We start from the raw sequence: 22,500 nt of genomic DNA, 5'->3' as shown, positions 1-22,500 counted from the left end.
ATATATATCATTAATTATATGAGGTTCTCTACTCTAGTATTTTGAATTCAAGTATAATAGTTTGTAAAGTACATGAAAAAAGAAATAATAATTTTTTTTTTCTACTATAGGTACAAAGCCTGAAATTTCTTGGGTGGAGAAAGTTAGTTGTTGACATTGACCCCAAAAGGATGAGAAAGGCAAAGTTGACCTCGACTGAACTAGAACGTAACAAACAAAATGTCACTAAGCATTTTGCTCAAGGCCATCAATTTTGAAGGGAGAGGGGACAGGTCGATTACATCAACCCCAGTACTTGACTAGTACTTTATTTTATTGACCCAGAAAAATATGGTGGGGCAAAGTTGACCTTAGCAGCATTTGAACACAGAATATAAAGATCTGGAAGAAATACCACTAAGCATTTTGTTTTATGTATTATCAATTCTGCCAGCTTAGTGCCTTAATAATAATAAATAATAATAATAATAATAATAATAATAATAATAATAATAATGATGATGATGATGATAATGATGGTGCATCAGCATGGTTGCAGCTTTGAGCTGAAACTACAGAAAAAAAAATAATAATAATGATAATAATAATTCCTACTATAGGCATAAAGCCTGAAATTTTGGTGGGAAATGGCCAGTCAGTTACATCGGCCTCTGTGCTTGACTGCTATTGTATTTTATCAGCCCTAAAAGGATTAAAAGGGGACTTGGCCTCAGTAGAATTTGGATACAGGTTGTAAAGACAGATGAAATACCATCAATGGGCAATTAAAATTTGCCAGCTCACCTTAATAATAATAACAACAACAGTAAGGAGAAGAATTTCTAATTTTGGCACAAGGCCATCAATTTGAGGGGTGGTAGTTAAGGTGATAACATCAGTCCAGTATTTGACAAGTTCATTATTCTATCAACACAAAATTAATGGAAAGCAAAGTTGACCGTAGTGAGATTTGAACTCAGAGTATAATGGGTCAGAAAAGGTTTTGCAAAGCATTTTACCCAATGCTCTAGTGATTCTACAAACTCACCATCTTAATAATAATAATAATAATAATAATAATAATAATAATAATAATTATAATAATAATCTTTTCTGCTATAGGCACAAGGCCTGAAATTAAGTGGGGGAGGGTGCTAGGCAATTACATTGATCTTGGTACTTGATGGTTACTTTATCTTATTATTTCATCCCTTGAAGGGATGAAAGGCAAAGTCAACCTCTGTGGTATTTGAACTCAGACTGTAATGAGTTGGAACAAATGCCTGCCACTGGGCATTTTCTTCAGTGTTCTAACAATTCTGCCAGCTCACCATAATAATAATATAATAATAATAATAATAATAATAATAATAATAATAACAGTAATAATAAGAATAGTAATGATTATGATGATGGTTCCTGGCTTAGGCACAAGGCTAGTAAATGAGAGGAGGGAGGGATAATCAATTTTATTGACCCTGATTCTTGGCTGATACCTTATTTTGTTGACCCCAAAAGGTTGAAAGAAAAAATAATAATGATAAAGTAAAATATTAAAAAAAAACAAAGCAGTTTGTCTTTTGCAGAGTATTATATATTTTGGTAAGTGATACTGAAATTAAATTTCTTTATCTTCAAACTAAATGATTGAATTGTTTACACTGTTGTGAATGTGAGACAAAATTCAACAAGTTGTTAGACAACTTTGAATATATTATACAAATAAATAAGTAAACATATAAACAAAGAGAATGGTAAATAAGCGAATCGGAATTACATTGAGATTGTAATTGGTATAAACCATGTGAGAGAAAGGAAATTATTCTTAAAACTCAACAAAGAATTCAATTTAAAGAAAAAGAACAAAACAGAAAACAATGAATAATCCTATTTTTTTTTTTTTATATTTTCAGAATTTTTTTTTTCCATAATTGGAAAATATTTTATAACTATTTTTATAAAGGTTAAATTTGTTTACTACAGAAAGTGGGGCAGAAAAAAACAAAACAAATAAACTTACCATATCAGATCCTCGTTTGAGGAAAGAACGTCGGATTATAGCTAAATCCTCAAAAATCGACGCTAAACTTGTACGCGACTGGTTATGATATTCTTTGTTGACCTGCAGCATGGTCAAAGATAATGACGACCCTGAGTTGGCCAAATTATTATTATATTCCAGAACAGGGCTTTCTAAGCTCAACCGAGAAGGAGTCTGAGAAATGGTTTTCCTGGACATATAGCTATTCATACAATTAACAAAGTAAAAATCATGAAAAAAATAAAAGACTACAAAATTTCTTGGACGATGAAAAAATTCTATGAGACTAAGATTCCCTTAATGAAAAAAGTGGGAATAATTAATAGATTAGAAAAATATATTTAATATTGTTTGGGTCTTTGGTTTGGCGTGTGTTTTTTTTTTTTGTTTATGTATTGGTTCTTTTTTTTTTTTATTTTTCACGCAAGGAAGCAACAACTTGTCTAGTGTGGAGATAACTTTTTAAGCCATGCCTACACACTAAATGAAGTTATAATACATTTTTTACTTTTTACATTGTTTTAAGAAAGAAAGAAAAGTAGAAAAGTGATAAAAACATTGTAGCAAAAAAATATAAAGAAAAACAAAATTCCAGTTTTAATCTTGTTTAGAGATTTTAGAGATCTAACTAAGAATAAATTTAGATTACCAGCTCTACCCAATGTCATGTTTAAAAAATCCAAAAATCTATAAATAACCATGACAAGAATGAAGAAGGGTTATTAACTATAAGCGCGTTAAACTTGGATTTTCTACTAATACGGATTCTGAGAGAGGAATCGGCACAAAGAAAATAACCAATTCTTTACAACTACATCGTTCTATGTGCTGCTAGATTCTCTACATCCACACATCTAATCATCGCGGTGGCTGCTGCTGCTGCCAAAGCTGCTGTTTTATAATGTGCTGCATAATACACCTTTTCTTTCTTTTTTTTTCTTTTCTTTTTTTTTTTAAGCATCAAATTCGGAAAGTATCCCTTCTACATAGGAACCCACCCGAACACCGCAGACATAAAACAAAAGAATCGCTATCAACAGGAGGGTACGGTTCGGAATATATTCTCATGCTAAGAAAATCAATAATTTAAATCCTTTAGCCAATAGCTCCAATCGGTTACGAGGAACTTTCTCATAGAACTGCTCTGTGTAGGTGAAGGCAGCAATGACAATACGAGAAGCAGCAGCAGCAACAGAAGCAGCAGCAGTTTTTGACAGAGATGCAGTAAAAGAGAAGAAATATAGAGAGAAGTTATTGAGAGAAGATGTAGTTGTGTGATTATTGACAACAAAACAAAATCGAAACGCTTATATTAGGAAGATAGCACTTACTATATACAGGTGGGTGAGTGTGTATGTGTGTGTTGTGTGTATATATATATATATATATATATTATATATATATATATATTATATTATATATATATATATAAGATTATATATAAAGTATATATATATATAAAGTATATATATATATAATATATATATATATATATCTATATATAGTATATATATATATAGTATATATATATATAGTATATATATATAAGTATATATATATTAGTATATATATATATAGTATATATAATATAGTTAATATATTATAAAGTATATATATATATAGTATATATATATAAAGTATATATATATAATATATATATATATATATATATATATATAGTATATATGGTATATATATATATAATTTATATATATATATGTTATGTGTGTGTGTGTGTGCATGAAAGTATGCATGAATGTATGTTTTTATATAAGTGTAAATTATATATAGGTATACATATACCATATATAAATATGTATGTATGTATGTATGGATAGATAGTTAGATAGATAGAGAAACAGATATTTAGACATATAGATATATATATATCTAGCTGTATAAACACACACATACATATATACATGTATACTATCACCTACATATACATAGAAATATATACATATACATCGATAGAAACTCTCACATATATACATAACACACATACATGTGCATATATATACACATAGCTATACACATATTCACAAACATATAAATTGTGTGTGTATAAATGTATTATGCATGACTGAGTATTTATGACTGTAATATATACACACACATATACACTCACAAACATAAATTAAGTGTGTATATGTGTGTGCGTGACTGTGTATTTGTGTCTGTATGTATATACACACACACACACACACAGACATGGGCATGGCTGCATAATTAGAAACTTTGCTTCACTTTCACATCGTTTGGGATTTTCCTTCCCACTAATTGACACCTTGGGCAAGTGTTTCCAACCATAACATCAGGCTGATCATTTCCTTGTATGTGGAATTGGTAGATGGAGACTGTACTGAAGTCCCATTCCCTCCGGCCTTCCCCCACTTTAACTCACTCTACCTTGGTACAGTATGGACTTAGTTCCCCATTGGCAGGCTCCTGGTGTGTGTGGTTAAGTTGGATTTTAAGGATAAGGCAATTAGGTAAATGGATATATACTAATTTGTATATATGCATTCGTTTTTTTTCTTCCAAGAGTGGAGCCTATGTCCTTATCCCTGCATCGTGGCTGTTAGTTTTGATCCAGTTATAAGGTTTAGAAGAGCTGTAAAACAGACTGCTTGGCAAAGCTAGTGTAAATAGGATGAAGGTGTGTTGGATTGTTAGTATGGCTGTTATTGTATGTGTGGAATAGTTTTATAAGACATCTATTTGATATATATCATAGACCGACCATTGACCATTTACTAAATTCACTCCACAACCCAATCCAAATTGTAGCTGCTAACACCAACCATCCAAATCATATTTATCATTAACAACCTTACTCCCTTGGATCAACCCTTGTTCATCATTCAGTATATTTGACTCCCACCTCCCCACCCTGTCCAATCTTTAACCATCCCTGAAATCACTACCCAGTGACTCTTTCTGCAGTTCTACCCCAACCTGGGGGCCTAGCTTGAGACTTCATCACCACCATCATTATTGCTCCAGCTCTTCACTGATTTCTCCCACACACTCTTTTTTAATGTGAGCATTCATTCACATGTCTCATCTACAACAAGACATCTATTCTGGCCCCCTTTCTTCATATCTCTTATCTTTTACTTGTTTCAGTCATTTGACTGGGGCCGTGCTGGGGCACCACCTTGAAGGGTTTTAGTCCAGGACTTATTTTTTTAAGCTTGATACTTATTATATTGGCCTCTTTTGCTGAACTACTAAGTTACAGGGACATAAACACACCAGTACCAGTTGTCAAGTGGTGATAGGGGGACAAACACAGACACAAAGACACATAGATATGTACATACATATATACAATGGGCTTCTTTCAGTTTCTGTCTGTTGCAGCTGCTGGCTCTCCAGACTTCAGTCAAACCGTTCAACCCATGCCAGCATGGAAAATAGATGTTAAATGATGATGATGATATATATATATTTTAAAAATTAAGAATAAAATCTACATTAGATTTTATCAGGTAGTTAGCATGCAGTCAGCTGATTAAGGTAAAATTAATCAACATATAAATTAATATATAAATATATATCAAGGGCAAACAAGTACAAGTACGGCGCATGTTATTTTATGGTGATATGTTAAATAGTTTTTAGACATTAGCGTCTTCTTATAGCATGTAGAGGACTTGTATACATACTTGTTTGCCCTTGATATATATTTATATATTAATTTATATATGTGTATATATATTTTGCCTTTTACTTGTTTCAGTTATTAGACTGCAGCCATACTGGGAAACTGCCTTGAATTTTTAGTTGACTGAATCGATCCCAGTTCTTTTATTTTTTTAAGCCTGGTACTTGTTCTATCAGTCTCTTTGCTGAACCACTAAGTTACAGGGATGCAAATACACCAACACCAGTTGCCAAGCGGTGTGGGAGTGGGACAAACAGAGACAGAAACACACACACACATATATATATATATAAAAATATATTGGGCTTCTTTCAGTTTCCATCTACCAAATCCACCCACAAGGCTTTGGTTGGCCCATGGCTATAGAAGAAAACACTTGCCCAAGGTGACTGAACTAAGAACCATATGACTGGGAAGCAAGCTTACCACAAAACCACACCTGTGGCTATATATATATCATCATCATCATCATCATCGTTTAACGTCCGCTTTCCATGCTAGCATGGGTTGGACGATTTCACTGAGGTCTGGCGAACCAGATGGCTGCATCAGACTCCAATCTTGATCTGGCAGAGTTTCTACAGCTGGATGCCCTTCCTAACGCCAACCTCTCCAAGAGTGTAGTGGGTGCTTTTATGTGCCACCGGCACGAGGGCCAGTCAGGCGGTACTGGCAACGGCCATGCTCAAATGGTGCTTTTTATGTGCCACCTGCACAAGAACCAGTCCAGTGGCACTGGCAACAACCTCGCTCGAATGTTTTTTCACGTGCCACCAGCACAAGTGCCAGTAAGGCGACGCAGGTCACGAACACACTTGAATGGTGTTTTTAGTGTGCCATCGGCATGGGGGCCAGCTTATTGCTCTGGCAACGATCTTACTCATATGGTACTCATAGCGCTCCACTAGCATGGGTGCCAGTCATCAAATATGATTTCGATTTCATATATATGAACACATGTATTTATGTTTGTGTGTGTGTGTTTATGTCTCCTTGACTTGACATCATGACTCGGTTTTAAAATGAGCATCACTGTCATACAATGCACATAGCATCATTCATTTCCAATGTTCCATGAAAAACATGCCCAGCCATGGGGAAATATTGCTTTGCTTGGAAACAATCAGGGCTGCTGAAAGGAAAATGTATCTGGCTGTAGAAAATTTGCCTCAACAATTTCCATCTAACCCATGCAAGCATGAAAAAGTGAATGGTAAAATGATGATGACGATGACAATGATGATGATGATATAAACATATAGACAAAGAAATGGGAAATAGGAAAATATAAACTGTACATAGAAATACATAAAGGATATTTTCTTGTATTTTTTTAATTCTATTACTTGTTTCAGTCATTTGACTGCGGCCATGCTGGAGCACCGCATTTAGTCGAACAAATCGACCCCAGGATTTATTCTTTGTTAGCCTAGTACTTATTCTATCATTCCCTTTTGCTGAACCGCTAAGTTACGGGGACGTAAACACACCAGCATCGGTTGTCAAGCGATGTTGGGGTGACAAACACATGCACACAAACACACACACACACACACAGAACATGCATTGGGAACAAAAGGTTTAAACTGCATGATGTATGTATCCTTTATTTTATTCCAATATGTATACACAATATATATATATTATATATGTGGGTGGGTATATATATATATATATATATATATACAGGGAGCAATGTGTAATTTGTCACAACTTTATATTTTTAATTTCATACATGCTTGTTTGTTTTTGATTTTGTTGACTACACAGTATAGTTGGGTCAGTTGGGCACCATTTGTGAGAAATCCAGCAACATGACGCAATTCACACAGTTGGAAATTTTGAAATGAGATGCTGTACTGCTTGGCCAATATGAACAAAGGGTGTCAATCTGAGGACATGTACTGGGGGTGATAAAAATCAAACATCCAGTCAACACTGGTGACATTATGCCTCCTTTCATCTTCCCACACAGCCTGAAACTTGACACAGAGACCTGCATCAAGTGCTTGGAGGAGGTAGTGCTGTGCTGGGTCAAGAGGGTGGCTGCTGGAAGACCCTATGTCTGGTAACAAAACTCTGCACCATGCCACACTAGCAGGAGAACCCAGTCAGGGTTGTCAGACAATTTCTGTGACCACATTACCCCTAACATCTGGCCACCTAACTCCCCAGACTGCAACCCCACTTCATTATTATGTGTGGGGCACAGTTTAGTGAGAGACCAAGAAAACTCCTTGTAACACTGAAGATGAACTGAAGGCAAGGATTATGGCAGCATTGACCAACTTCAACAAGGAAACCATCCAGAAGAGTTGCAGCTGATTCTGAAGTCATCTGGAGGGTGTGGTTGAAGCCAATGGCGATTTTATTGAATAAATTTACTCTTTAGTATGTCAAGATATATTTATGTAATTTTGGTAAATATATCTGTTAAAATGAAATGTTAGTATCATTCTTATTTAGATGGGAATATATTCAGTGAACCCTGTATGTATATGTAAATATGCATGTGTGTGTATATATATAATATATATATATATATATATAAATATTTGTGTGTGTGTGTGTATGCTTGATCACTAAATCCACAAGTTTTTTTTTTATTCTCTCTCTGTTTATTTTCTCTTATTCCTTTCACTTGAAGAGCGTAGGCTTGAAACATGAAAGACTTTCTCACTTTCCTGAGCATCAAACTAATACACTTGCTTGTTGTTCATACACCTATCTTCATCTTTTGTTTTTCTGAAACTTTCAACTATATATATATATATTATATATATATATATATACACACACACACATACATGTATGGATATGTGTATATATGTATATACACATATGTGTATGTGTGTGTGTTTTTATATATATATATATATACAGGGATGACCATAAGTCGCTTTACCCATTTCTTTATTATTATTAGAAATAGGTAAAGCAACTTATGGCCATCCCTGTGTATACACACACACACACACAGAAAGAGACAGAGACAGACATTTATGTATAAGTGTGTCTGTGCATATGCGTGTGTTTTAGTGTCTGTTTTTGCCCACTACCACTTGACAACTGGTATTGGTGTGTTTACATCTTTGTAACTTAGCAGTTCAACAAATAAGACCAATACAATAAGTGGTAGGCTTTAAACAATTAGTCTTAGGGCCTATTTTTTTTACTAAAACCCTTCAAGGTGGTGCTCCAGCATAGCCACAGTCAAATAACTGAAACAACTAAAAAGCAAAAGATAGGTGACCTAACTGACAATGGAGGAGGTTGCTCTGAAAGCATGGTTGCTAGAATAATAATAGGATGGAGAAAGTTCAGAGAGCCATTATCTCGGTTGATAACAAAAAAGCATCTCTCTCAGAGTTAAGAGCAGATTGTATGATGCTTGTTTACAAACAACAATGCTGGATGATAGTGAAATGTAAGCTATGAATGCAGAGGACATGCAATAGCTAGTAAGAAATGAAGCTAGCATACTCTGCTGGCTGTGCAAAATCAATGTGCATGAATGATAAAATGCAAATGTGTTGAGAGGAAAATAGGGTATAAGAGGGATCAGACGTAGTGTGCAAGAGAGAAGACTGCATTATGATGCATATGGAACAGAGAGAAGACTGCATTGGTGCAAGAGAGAAGATTGCATTGGTGATGCATATGGAACAGAGAGAAGACTGCATTGGTGCAAGAGAGAAGATTGCATTGGTGATGCATATGGAACAGAGAGGAGACTGCATTGGTGATGCATATGGAACAGAGAGGAGACTGCATTGGTGATGCATATGGAACAGAGAGGAGACTGCATTGGTGTAAGAGAGAAGATTGCATTGGTGATGCATATGGAACAGCGGCATAAGGACAAAGTGCAAATGTGCTGAGAGAAACATTGGGTATAAGCGGAATGAGATGTAGCGTATCAGAAAGATGACTGCACTGGTAATGCATACAGATGAAGATAGTTGTATAAAGAAGTACTGATAACCAGCTGTAGATGGAATCTCTCGCCAACTCCGAAAACCTCTCTCACCAACCTCTGGCAATCTTTCTCACTAACCTCTGAAAGCCTTTCTCACCAACCTCCGACAATCTCTCCCTCTTCCAGCTGACAGTTTTTTGTACTTTTTCGCGATGGAAAATACACCTTTTGTGGCATTTACAACGAAATTACTTTTTTGTATCAGAGTAATATGGCGTTTAAATAGAACATCTTTACCCCTGAGAATACCAGGTACAACAGCTAGTATATATGTGTGTGTGTGTGTGTGTGTGTGTGTGTGTGTGTGTGTATATGTGTACATATAGATAACAAAAATACGGATACAGAAAATCACATCTTTAATTCACCACAGAAAGCCAACATTGGTGCCTGATTGTTTGATAAGTTCATTTAAAACTCAGTGCTTTATTGACATCAGCCTGGAATTTTTAATCCCTTTTTCCCTTCGTCTTATAAATATATGTGTGTGTGCATGCACAATGGTCTTATTTTGGTTTCTATCTTTCAGATCTAAAGGTTTGTTGAGCCTGAGGCTATAGCAGAAAACAAACGGTGTCATACATTGAGATCAAACCCAAAACCACATGGTTGAGAAGTGAACCTCTTAAGACCACAGCTGTTCATATATATATATATATATGCATACATGTGTTGTAGGTTGTATGTGTTTGTGTGCACGTGTGTATACATGTGCTTGTGCATACACGGATTTTTTTTACACGTGAGATATAAAAATACAGAATATAACCACAATGGCGCAAATAGGTTTTAATTGGTAATTAATGAACTGTGTTCTAATAATATAATAAACTTACTTTATTGTATTTTTATGCAATTTACATTTTATTTCATTTCTTGTTTCCCCTGTTCACACATGTAAGTGTAACTAAGGAGATGTGTCAGTGCACACATGCATGTGTCTGTATTTCTATACATATCTGTGTGTGTTTATATGCGTATGTGTGAACACATTCATTCATGTATGTATGTGTGCATGCATCTGTGTATTTGTATGTGTTTGTAAATGTACATATATGTATAATTGTGTGTCGATAGGGTTATGCACACGCATGTATCTTTTATCATTTACTTGTATGAGTGTATATGTGTGTGTGTGTGTGTGTGTGTGTGTGTGTGCACATGTGTGTGGAGCCACTTGGCTTAGTGGATAGGGTAATGAACTCATTATCATAAGAGTGTGGTTTTAAATTCCTGGACTGGGCAGTGTGTTGTGGCCATGCTGGGGCAGTGCCACGAAGAATTCTAGTTGAAGAAATCAACCCCAGTACTTATTGATTTTAAGCCTGGTACTTATTCTATCAGTTTCTTTTGCTGAACCACTAGGTTACAGATATGTAAACACATCAAAACCAATTGTCAAGTGGTGGTGGGGGACAAACACAGATACAAAGATCTATCTATCTATCTATATATATATATCTCTCTATATAAACGGCAGTTTGTCTGTGCATGTTTCTGTGTGTCTGTTTGCTTGTACCCTCACCCTGACCACGGATTTCAACCGATTCTGATGAAACTTGACACACACATAGCCCAATGTCATAATTCAAAACTAACGCAGCGAAAATTTTGAAAAGTTCCCCCAGTTCTGAAAAAAATCGATAAATTCGACATGGGGTCGAGAATTAGAAACACGAACCTCAAACTGTCTAGGGGACGCAACTCAACCTTTTTTAACTCTCAAAAATCAAATTTACCATCATTTTTTTGCTATTTTTTGGCTATAACTCTCTAAAAATGCTTTATAGTTATTTCCCTTACAAACCTGAGCAACGCCGGGCGATACTGCTAGTATATATATATATAGATAGATATAGATATATGCAAGGGTAGAAGACACTTGCCTATATATATATATATATATATATATATATATATATATATATATATAGAGAGAGAGAGAGAGAGAGAGAGAGAGAGAGAGAGAGAGATAGAAAGATATATATATATATATATATATGCAAGAGTAGAAGACACTTGCCCAAGGTGCCATGCAGTGGGATTGAACCTGGAACCATGTGGTTGGAAAGCAAGCTTCTTATTACACGGCCATATCTGCGAAATGTATTTGCACATATATGTGGTTGTAATTGTGCAAGTGCATATAGTTTTGTGTGCATGTGTGTCTGTCTGTCTATGAACAAGTATGGGTTCTGTGTTTACGGGATGGAAATGGTGAAGAGTCTTGATGGTTCTTCAGCTAAGTAGTATAACCATTAACTTAATCTCTCATTCTTCAAAAGTTACATTCTTAATAATATAGTTATTCTAACAGGAACTAAACTGTTATTCAATTCTATGAATAAAATAAAGCATAGATTTCTCTGAATACTGTATACGCTGAGATTCTAAATTTGAAAGCGAAAGTAGATGCAGGCCAGCATTGACAAAAACCTCAGAGTAATCCTCATGTAATCCTTAATAGCATGTCTTATCCTTATATCTTTTACTCTACATTTTACAATGCGGATTTTATTCACTGTGTGTATGTGTGTGTGTATGTGTGCGTGCATGCATGTGTGTGTGCACACACACATGCATGGTTCAGGAATTTGCTTGTAAATTGTGTGCTTTTGGGTTTAGTCACACGGCATGACATGACACTTTGGGCAAGTGTCTTTTACTATAGACCTGGGCTGACCAAGGCCTTGTGTGTGGATTTGGTCAACAGAAACCGAATGAACTCCATTGTATGAATATGTGTGCATGTGCATGTGTATGTGTGTGTGAGAGAGAGAGTGGAGGTGCATGGCTTAGTGGTTAGGGTGTTGAACTCATAATCATAAGATTGTAGTTTCGATTCCTAGATAGGGCAATGTGCTGTGATTTGCATTTCACATGGTGCGTTCTAGATTTCACATGTTATGTTCTTCATTCCACATTAATCCAGTCCTCTCAACTGGCAAAAATGCTTAATCCTGTGATGGACAGGAAGTAAATATATACACCACAGAATCCAGGAAAACAGCCTTATGAGCCTATGGCACAGGAAGGACTTTTGATATACATATATATATATATATATATATATATATACTTTATTATTAGACCTGCAAATACATCACATTGCAGCTTTAATGATAAAGCATATTACTCTACCTCCAGTATTTGAGTATTATTTTCCCCCACCTTGTTTCATAGTTATGTGCTTACTCTGGTGTGTGTGTGTGTGTGTATTTATATATATCAAGAGAGCGAGAGAGAGAGAGAGAGAGAGAGAGAGAGAGAGAGTTGAAATTTATAGAAAAACAAAAGATGAAGACAGGTGTATGAGCTACAAGCAGGTGTATTAGTTTGATGCTTGGGAAAATGAAAAAGTCTTTTACGTTTACACACACACACACACACACAAAAAAAAAGAGAATATATATCTGTCATATATAAATTATATAAACTAGGAGAAAAATACCAAGTGAACATTATTTCTCTGATAATTGAGTTTAATTGCAAATTTAAAGAAAAAGGAACATCAAAGTGAATATTAGTTTAGTACCTTAAAATTATGTACAGGAATTTTAGTGACATTTTATTGATATAAAAACGTAGAACTCTATATGATAGATACATAACAAGTTCAAGACTATTGCCATATTTTTTCATATATAATGTGTGCTTGTGTATAACGGGCATCACAATGCTTTCATGAAAACCCATAACAGTTATCTCCAGTGTATTGCATGCACTGCTTTTGCTTCTTTTTTTTGTAGTATTATTATGATGTATAGAAATAGAAGTCTTTAATCAAAATTTATTATAATTGGTTTGTAAAATTCGTATAACTTCAGTCATTTTGATCGTAGCACACTAAATTGATCACTGCACTAAAGAAAGAGTAAATTATGATAAAATATCATAAGTTTGTATATTTTGTTAACTTTTTTGATACCAGCCCTACTGAGACTACATTGGTTCAATGATACAAGCTTCCTGCTTTGAAGTGATCTAAATTAAAATTTTCTATCAAAATATTGTATCAATATTGTTCCAAACACCAGCTTAATGATATAGTTATTTGACTAAATTCTTAGCTATCTTCAAAATTAATTGTAACAAAAGCAATGTATTTCTACAAAAATATAGCAACAATAGGATTAACCCTTTCCTTACCAACCCAGCTGAAACCGGCTCTGGCTCTGAGTACAAATATCTTGTTTTTGTAAGTTTTGAATAAAAATCTTCCACCAAACCTGAGTCACAATTTATGTCCCTAACACTAGCTTAATGATAACTAAGTTATTTCACTAAATTCTTTGTTATATTTAAAATTAATTGCAAGAAACACAGAACATCACAAAATAAATGCAGTAATGAAAGGGTTAAAGTAACTTAAGTTAAAACCGTCCATCAACATTTCATGCTTATCTGTTCCAAACACAAGCTTAACCCTTTAACATTCAGGTTACTCTGTCACATTCAATGCTTATTCATTCACAAATTTTTGAATTTGTCATGCATTATTTTGTAGCTTCAAGATTTCAGTGAGGTGACTGTATATCTTCTGAATGACATTTTAGAATAGATGTGAACATAAAACAAGTAGAATATTTTGGGCCAGATCTGGTTTTTTAAATGCCAAAGAGTTAATAGTAGCAATTATTTTACTAAATTCTTCATTATTTGCAATATTTTATTGTAACAAAAACAGGCTCAGGAGTGGCCATAGGCACAGGAGTGGCTGTGTGGTAAGTAGCTTGTATACCAACCACATGGTTCCGGGTTCAGTCCCACTGCATGGCACCTTGGGCAAGTGTCTTCTACCATAGCCTCGGGCCGACCAAAGCTTTGTGAGTGGATTTGGTAGACAGAAACTGAAAGAAGCCCGTTGTATATATGTATATATATATATATATATATGTGCGTGTGTGTGTTTGTGTGTCTGTGTTTGTCCCCTAGCATTGCTTGACAACCGATGCTGGTGTGTTTATGTCCCCATTACTTAGCGTTTCGGCAAAAGAGACCAATAGAATAAGTACTGGGCTTACAAAAAGAATAAGTCATGGGGTCGAGTTGCTCGATTAAAGGTGGTGCTCCAGCATGGCCACAGTCAAATGACTGAAACAAGTAAAAGAGTAAAAGAGAGAGTGTATTTCTACAGAAATTTAGCAACAAAAGGGTTAAAGTAACCTAAATTGAAACCTTCCATCAAAATTTTTACATTAATCTATTCCAAAGATAAGCTTAACAGTGACACAGTTACTTTACTAAATTCTTCATTATTCTCAGAATTAACCGAAACGAAGGTAGTATTTTTCGTTTAAAATATGGAAATGAAAGAGTAAATGTAATAAACCAAATCAAAAGTGATTTTGAAATTTACCTGAAGTAAAAGTGTGTCTGCTGTCAAGTCAACCTGTGCAATGTCATTCAGTAAGAAAGAATATAAAAGGCAAAACAGAATGCAAACAGTTCAATTGAAATAATTTCATGATCAGTTGCTCTTTGAACAGAAAGGTATATAGTGATGGTTCGTTATAATAATTACTTTTCCTTTTTTTCCTCTTCTTTTTTTTTTCAGTTTGCATTCACTTTTCGATAATGGTACTATCTATGTATTATCCTTATTGATTATTTATTGACTTAATGTTCACATTAACCATTTTTGTTAAAATGTTTCTGTTGGAAAATACTTTGTTTCAATTATTTTTTGAAAATAATAAAGAATTTTGTAAAACAATTCATTATTATTAAGCTGTTGTTTGGAGCATAAATTTGCATAAAGGTTTTAATTTAGATCCTTTAGTAGACAAGGATTAACAGAATAAACTTATAACACTCATATTCTAACCCTTCCACCAAAAGCAGCAGTCAAATGGTTAATCTACAGATATTTTATCATGATCCACTCTTTCTTTGAGGAGCAATGAACAATTTATTGTATCACAGTCGACTGAGTTAAATAATATGGTCACTAGCATGATATCAGTAATTTAAGTACAACATCTGTGTCTGAATGATTTAAAACATTTCTTTTTATGTATTTTGCAATTGTTGTTAACCCAAGTAAAGTCACGTTTGATATTTCAAGAGTTCACCGTTCAGTAATCTCACCGAGTGAAAAATACATTAAACCAAGATAACAATTAAAACAAAAACATTCTTTAAAAGGATAGACTTGAAATCAGAGTGAATTTTCTTAATGTTTATTACATCATTGATTCAGACTTTAGGTTTGTATTTTGAGCTTTGAACGCAGAAAAAGAGGAAATCACCATTAAGTATTTTTGGAAAAATACATCTACCTAAAATATGTATATTGAATTCGTTACCACGTCGCCTTACTAGCACTTGTGCTGGTGGCATGTGAAACATTCGAGCGAGGTCGTCGCCAGTGCCACTGGACTGGCTCCTGTGCAGGTGGCACGTAAAAAGCACCATCTGGGCGTGACCATTGCCAGTACCACCAAACTGGTCCTCGTGCCGGTGGCACGTAAAAGCACCCACTACGCTCTCAGAGTGGTTGCAGTTAGGAAGGGCATCCAGCTGTAGAAACTCTGCCCAGATTAGATTGGAGTCTGGTTCGCCAGACCTCGGTCAAATCATCCAACCCATGCTAGCATGGAAAGCAGACGTTAAATGATGATGATGATGATGATGAATTCATTAAAGCTTTTTGATACTGACTTGTCTGAGACTGACCCTGGCATATTGCCTTTGTTACTCGGGTAATTATGAACCATCACTATATACTTTTCTGTTCAAAGAGCAATTGATCACAAAATTATTTCAACAGAAGTGCTTACATTCATTATTTACATTCAACAGATATTTGTCTTCATCTTGCTTGTTGTTAACACAATGTTTCAGCTGTGTTAACAACAAGCAATGTGAGGACAAATATCATTGAATGTAAATAATGTAAATAATGCACATAATTCCTCATGTCTGAAATAAAATAACTGCTTACATTCAGTTTTGTCTTTTATATTCTTTCTTACTGAATGACGTTGCACAGGTTGACTTGGGTCTATAGTACAACCTTCCTGTTTTGGAGTGATCTAAATTAAAATTTCTCATTAAAATTGAATGCTAATTCATGTTCCAAACATCAGTTTAAGAATGGCAAAATTATTTTACCAAATTCTTCATTATTTTCAAAACTAAAGGTACATTTCAACGTAAATATCATAACAAAGGGGGTTAATAACATCACTTCACATCTATAATTATTATCAAGGTTCTCATCAAGGTTCTCATCTACTCCTGGACTGCAACATAAAGCATCTTTCATCCTTCTGCCAGTGTTCCAGTCATGACATTCACTAAATTGGGTTGTGTTATTTGCATATACTCCAAGAATATCAAGTGCAAATACTTCTGCACAGAATTTGATATTCCACCTGATATTGTCTGGATGTGCTAATTAGATCAACCTAACAAGGTACCTCAGTTTAAGTACCTAATTCAACTAAATCTTAATCATATTTTATATATATATATATATATACACACACACATATATACACACACACACACACACAGAAAGCTCAGCGAATGTGCTGGTTTGGTCTACCAATTTCTACCAAAATCCTGAATCTATAAAACAGCAAAGTGAATGCTTTTAGATGGCACACCTATAGTAAAGAGGCAAGCTGGCAGAAACGTTAGTACACCAGGCGAAATGCTTAGCGGTATTTCGTCGGCTGCTACGTTCTGAGTTCAAATTTCACCAAGGTTGACTTTGCCTTTCCTCCTTTCGAGGTCGATTAATTAAGTACCAGTTACGCACTGGGGTTGATGTAATTGACTTAATCCCTTTGTCTGTCCTTGTTTGTCCCCTCTATGTTTAGCCCCTTGTGGGCAATAAAGAAATAAGACACCTATAGCAAAGAACTTCTTCCAAGATACATGTCTCTTCAAAGCAGAATTATATAATGTGCACAAACCTATAAGGAAAAATATTCTTTTTGTCATCCCATTTTATATTAATTATTCTAATTCTGAACTTAGTTAATGCAAATACCTCTTAATTTCTCAATTATTCTTTTGTCTTAAATTTTCTTCCCAAACACGTGTACTTGGGTTCAGTTACACTGCATGGCTCCTTCGACAAATGTCTTCTATTGTCTGCTCTGGGCAGACACTGCCTTGTAAGTGGATATGGTAGATAAAAACTGAAAGAAGCCTATCGTATATAAATATGTGTATGTACTTGCATTTGTTTCTCCCAAAACATTATTTTAATGATGGTGAAAATAAGAAAAATGAGTTACAGTGACAAAGTAGTTGATGGTAAGATATTTCTACAGTGGAATTGGTTACCTTGATTTAAGTACTTCACAAACACTTTTTCCCCCCCATTTCTCAAGGCACAATTTAAAAGAATATAAATATTATTCACACACTATATTCACAAAGTCAATAAGCATATTAAAAAATAAGATATTTATGTATTTTTTTAGCTTACAAATATCAATAATTCATACTGTGGAAAAATTATTAAATTCCTCTTTATTCAAAAAATGAAACATATCAACTTTTCATATTTAGAATTTCTGTAAAGATTTTTCACATTTTAAGATATATATTACTTTTGTGGTGCAAACATGACTGTACGGTTAAGAAACTGTAGGTTTTATTTCTATTAAAACCACTTTCATACCAGGAATTTGTGTTATATATAAATATGAAACATAGGCGCAGGAGTGGCTGTGTGGTAAGTAGCTTGTTTACCAACCCCATGGTTCCGGGTTCAGTCCCACTGCGTGGCACCTTGGGCAAGTGTCTTCTACTATAACCTCGGGCCGACCAAAGCATTGTGAGTGGATTTGGTAGACGGAAACTGAAAGAAGCCCGTCGTATATATGTGTATATATATATGTGTTTGCGTTTGTCCCCCTAGCATTGCTTGACAACTGATGCTGGTGTGTTTATGTCCCCGTTACTTAGCGGTTCGGCGAAAGAGACCGATAGAATAAGTACTGGGCTTACAAAAAGAATAAGTCCCGGAGTTGAGTTGCTCGATTAGAGGTGGTGCTCCAGCATGACCGCAGTCAAATGACTGAAACAAGTATAAAAAAAAAAGAGTATAGAACAGCATTGCATTGTCTACTCTGAGACAGTTGGGAGTAATAATAATATTGTTAGGTATAAAAATGCCTATATTAGCTTTAATATACTGACATTATATTTAAATATACGTTCTGAGTTCAAATTCTGCCGAGGTCGACTTTGCCTTTCATCCTTTTGGGATTGATAAATAAAGTACCAGTTTCGCACTAGGGTTGATGTAATTGACTTAATCCCTTTGTCTGTCCTTGTTTGTCCCCTCTATGTTTAGCCCCTAGTGGCAATGAAGAAATATATTTAACCAACCACTTCATATAACCAGATAACCAAAGAGATGGTGTTGTGGATTTCTACTTCAGCATCCGAAACTCAGAGTTTTATCTTGGCTATTGAATAATTGTCACACATTAATTTACAGATAAATTTCCTCTATTTACATAATATTGAGGTCTCTTTCTTTCTTTTGTTATCTTACCGTTTTTACCAATATATATATATATATATATATATATATATATATATATATAAATGAAAGAATGGAGTTGAACGACGTATTAACAAAATTCTTTTATTTTATTTTCGACATATGTTTCGAAGGCTGCATGTTCCTAATTTCGAAGGAATAAGGGGTGCATTATGCCGCCTTCTCATCAGGAAAAGTAAGGAAGTTATGTCAGCATCAAGATGCATAAAAATTTTTAGATGCCTGCCCACACGGAGCCCATAGCGAAACATATGTCGAAAATAAAATAAAGGAATTTTGTTAATACATCGTTCAACTCTATTCTTTCATTTATTTGTATTCAAAAAAACACACAAATTTACACACGATAGCACGTGATCTCTGCCTTAGGCATGTAGCTTCAACCGTGTTTTTCTGACGTGAATTTGCTACCCAGGTATCGGTTAACCGAATTATCCATAATAAGATAATTCATTCAACTACTCAATTATTCTCTATCTCTATATATATATACATACACACACACACATATATACCATCATCATCATTGTGTATTTATATTTGTATTCTGTGAAAGTTGCTCACAATTAGTCGTGATGTTATCACTTCTCTTGTCAGCAATTCATCCACTCTCTTCACGCCTTTGAATGTAGATGAAATATGAGATCCTTTACCTGAAAGTCCAGCATAGGTTTGCGAAAGAAAGGTCACCTGGCACTAAGACAATACCTCAATAGTATATTCATCCAACCCATGTTAGCATGGGTTGGATGAATATAAAACAAATGAAAGAAGGTGCGTGACTGGGAATGACTGGCTTAAATATTAGAGAAGAGAGAATGAGAAGAGAGGGAATGAAAGAGATCATCGCATACATATTTGATTTCTTAACTTCCAACTGAAATACAATCCAACTAATTTCGTGTAACATACCAACTGAGTTTCTGATAATCTCTGCATCTTAATAGCTTATGCTTTGATGAGTAATTATTGATTTATCAAATTGGCGCAAGGCTATAAATATTTAGGAAGTGGTGCTCTCAATTACGCTGGCAATTCTTTGATTGTGCTTCATTTTATTAAACCCTGAAGGCTCACAAGCGAAGTTGAACTTGGAGAAATTTGAACTCAGAACAAAGTTAGCCATAACTATAATTACATACTGCAAGGCATTTTGTCCAATTATCTGACAATTCTAATCAATCGGCAACAATTTTCATGAATATTATTTACATCTGGCAAGACATATCTGGTACACAATCAGCCGTAAATATGATTCCATATTTTAGGCTATGTTTCATTTATTGAATAAAGAACTTCATCATCTTTTGACATCCTTCCTTCTTACTGGCATGGGTTAGCAAGTTTGACAGGATCCAGTGGGGCTGAGGACTGCATCCTACTCCACTGTCAGCTTTGGCATGGTTTCTACAACTGGATACCTTTTTTAATGTTCAACCACTTTACAGAGTGTACTGGGTACTAATATTCATGGCACCAGCATGAGTGATGTCACCATGTCACTTGCAAGATCCTTTGAGTGAGTGCAGTTATAGCAGAGAAAGAGACAGCTACGTGTTAGAAGATGAAGGTTCAAATATGAGAGAATGGGTCAGAACAGAACAGGTTTCTTGTTGTTGAGGACTGCTGGTTACTCACATTATAAAAGAAGGGGTGGATGTAACTAGACAAAACAGCAGTGACAAAGTGTTGGAATAGACCCTCAAAGTATAAAAAGGTATATACAAGTGAAAGAAAATAGAAGAGCAGAAAGTATGATGGATACAGGTTGCAAGAGAGTATGGGGACAGTGAGGAATATTGTAATATCATATTTGATACAATAAGCTGTTGTAGAAAACAAAATATGATGAGTACAAATGTACACACACACACACAAGCGTGGAGGCGCAATGGCCCAGTGGTTAGGGCAGCGGACCGGGCGTTGTGAGTGTTTATTGAGCGAAAACACCTAAAGCTCCACGAGTCTCCGGCAGGGGATGGTGGTGATCCCTGCTGTACTCTTTCACCACAACTTTCTCTCATTTTTACTTCCTGTTTCTGTTGTACCTGTATTTCAAAGGGCCGGCCTTGTCACTCTCTGTGTCACGCTGAATATCCCCGAGAACTACGTTAAGGGTACATGTGTCTGTGGAGTGCTCAGCCACTTACACGTTAATTTCACGAGCAGGCTGTTCCATTGATCGGATCAACCGGAACCCTTGTCGTCGTAACTGACGGAGTGCTTCCACACACACACACACACACATGTCCTTATCATCAATTTTACATTCACTGGGATAGATTAGAAAAGAATTACTGAAGCAATATTCTGTGGCTGGAAACTCTTCCAGTCACTGACATTTATCCTGTTTTGATTTTTTTTACTTGTCTCACACATTGGACTGTGGCCATGTTGAGTCACTGTGTTGAAGGGTTTGGTCAAACAAATCAACCCCAGAACCTATTTCTAAATCTGGTACTTATTCTTTGGGTCTCTCTTGCCAAACTATTAAGTTACAAGGATGTAAACAAAAAAATCTTTACACAAATTCTAAACAAGAAAACTTGATATGTTTCATTTTTTTGAATAAATAGGAATTTAATATTTTTTCCACAGTATGAATTATTGATATTTATAAGCTAAAAAAATAAATAAATATCTTATTTTTTAATATGCTTATTGACTTTATGAATATAGTGTGTGAATAATATTTATATTCTTTTAAATTGTGCCTTGAGAAATGGGGGAAAAAAAGTGTTTGTGAAGTACTTAAATCAAGGTAACCAATTGTCATGTGGTGGTGGTGGTGGTGGTGGTGGTGGTGGTGAGGACAAACATAGACAAAGACACATACATGCACATACAATGGTCTTCCACAAAGTTTCTGTCTAGCAAATTCCTTCATATAGCATTGGTCAGCCTGAAGCTATAGTACAACACACTTACCCAAGGTGCTATACAGTGAAACTGAACCCAACACCACATGATTTTAAAGTGAAACTTTTAACCACACAGCCGTGCTTTTTTTACAAGTAAAGTAAAATTGTTCCATTAGTCAAAACAAGTCAAAATTGTTGATCTGTAGGACATACTGTCCAGAAGCAGATGAAACCAAAGACAATGTGGGTGTGAAATAAACTCCAAAATCCTCATGGCCATGCATGAACCTTTGTATATATCTTTTATATATCTTTTATTTATTTCAGTCATTTGACTGAGACCATGCTGGAGCACCGCCTTTTTAGTCGAGCAAATTGACCCCAGGGCTTATTCTTTGTAAGCCTAGTACTTATTCTATCGGTCTCTTTTGCCGAACC

General features: G+C 35.0%; 1 protein-coding gene across 8 annotated transcripts in view; it reads right to left on the bottom strand.

Annotated features, from left to right (window-relative positions):
- Positions 1-22,500, bottom strand: part of LOC115216453 (transient receptor potential cation channel subfamily M member 3) — an 841,279-nt gene that overhangs the window by 549,978 nt on the left and 268,801 nt on the right. The window contains exon 1 of one of the 8 annotated variants that reach the window (XM_029785794.2): positions 2,000-3,186. The exons of 5 other annotated variants lie outside the window; for them this stretch is intronic. In XM_029785794.2, coding sequence (XP_029641654.1) covers positions 2,000-2,230 — 231 coding nt within the window. In that variant the 5' untranslated portion in view covers positions 2,231-3,186. Of the gene's footprint in view, positions 1-1,999; positions 3,187-22,500 lie in introns of those variants that run through there. 2 more of the 8 variants (XM_036506316.1, XM_036506318.1) reach the window with 2 other exon arrangements.

The sequence above is a fragment of the Octopus sinensis genome, linkage group LG10 (assembly GCF_006345805.1).
Source record: "Octopus sinensis linkage group LG10, ASM634580v1, whole genome shotgun sequence".
Lineage (NCBI taxonomy): Eukaryota > Metazoa > Mollusca > Cephalopoda > Octopoda > Octopodidae > Octopus > Octopus sinensis.
This window is presented reverse-complemented; position numbering and strand designations above follow the sequence as displayed.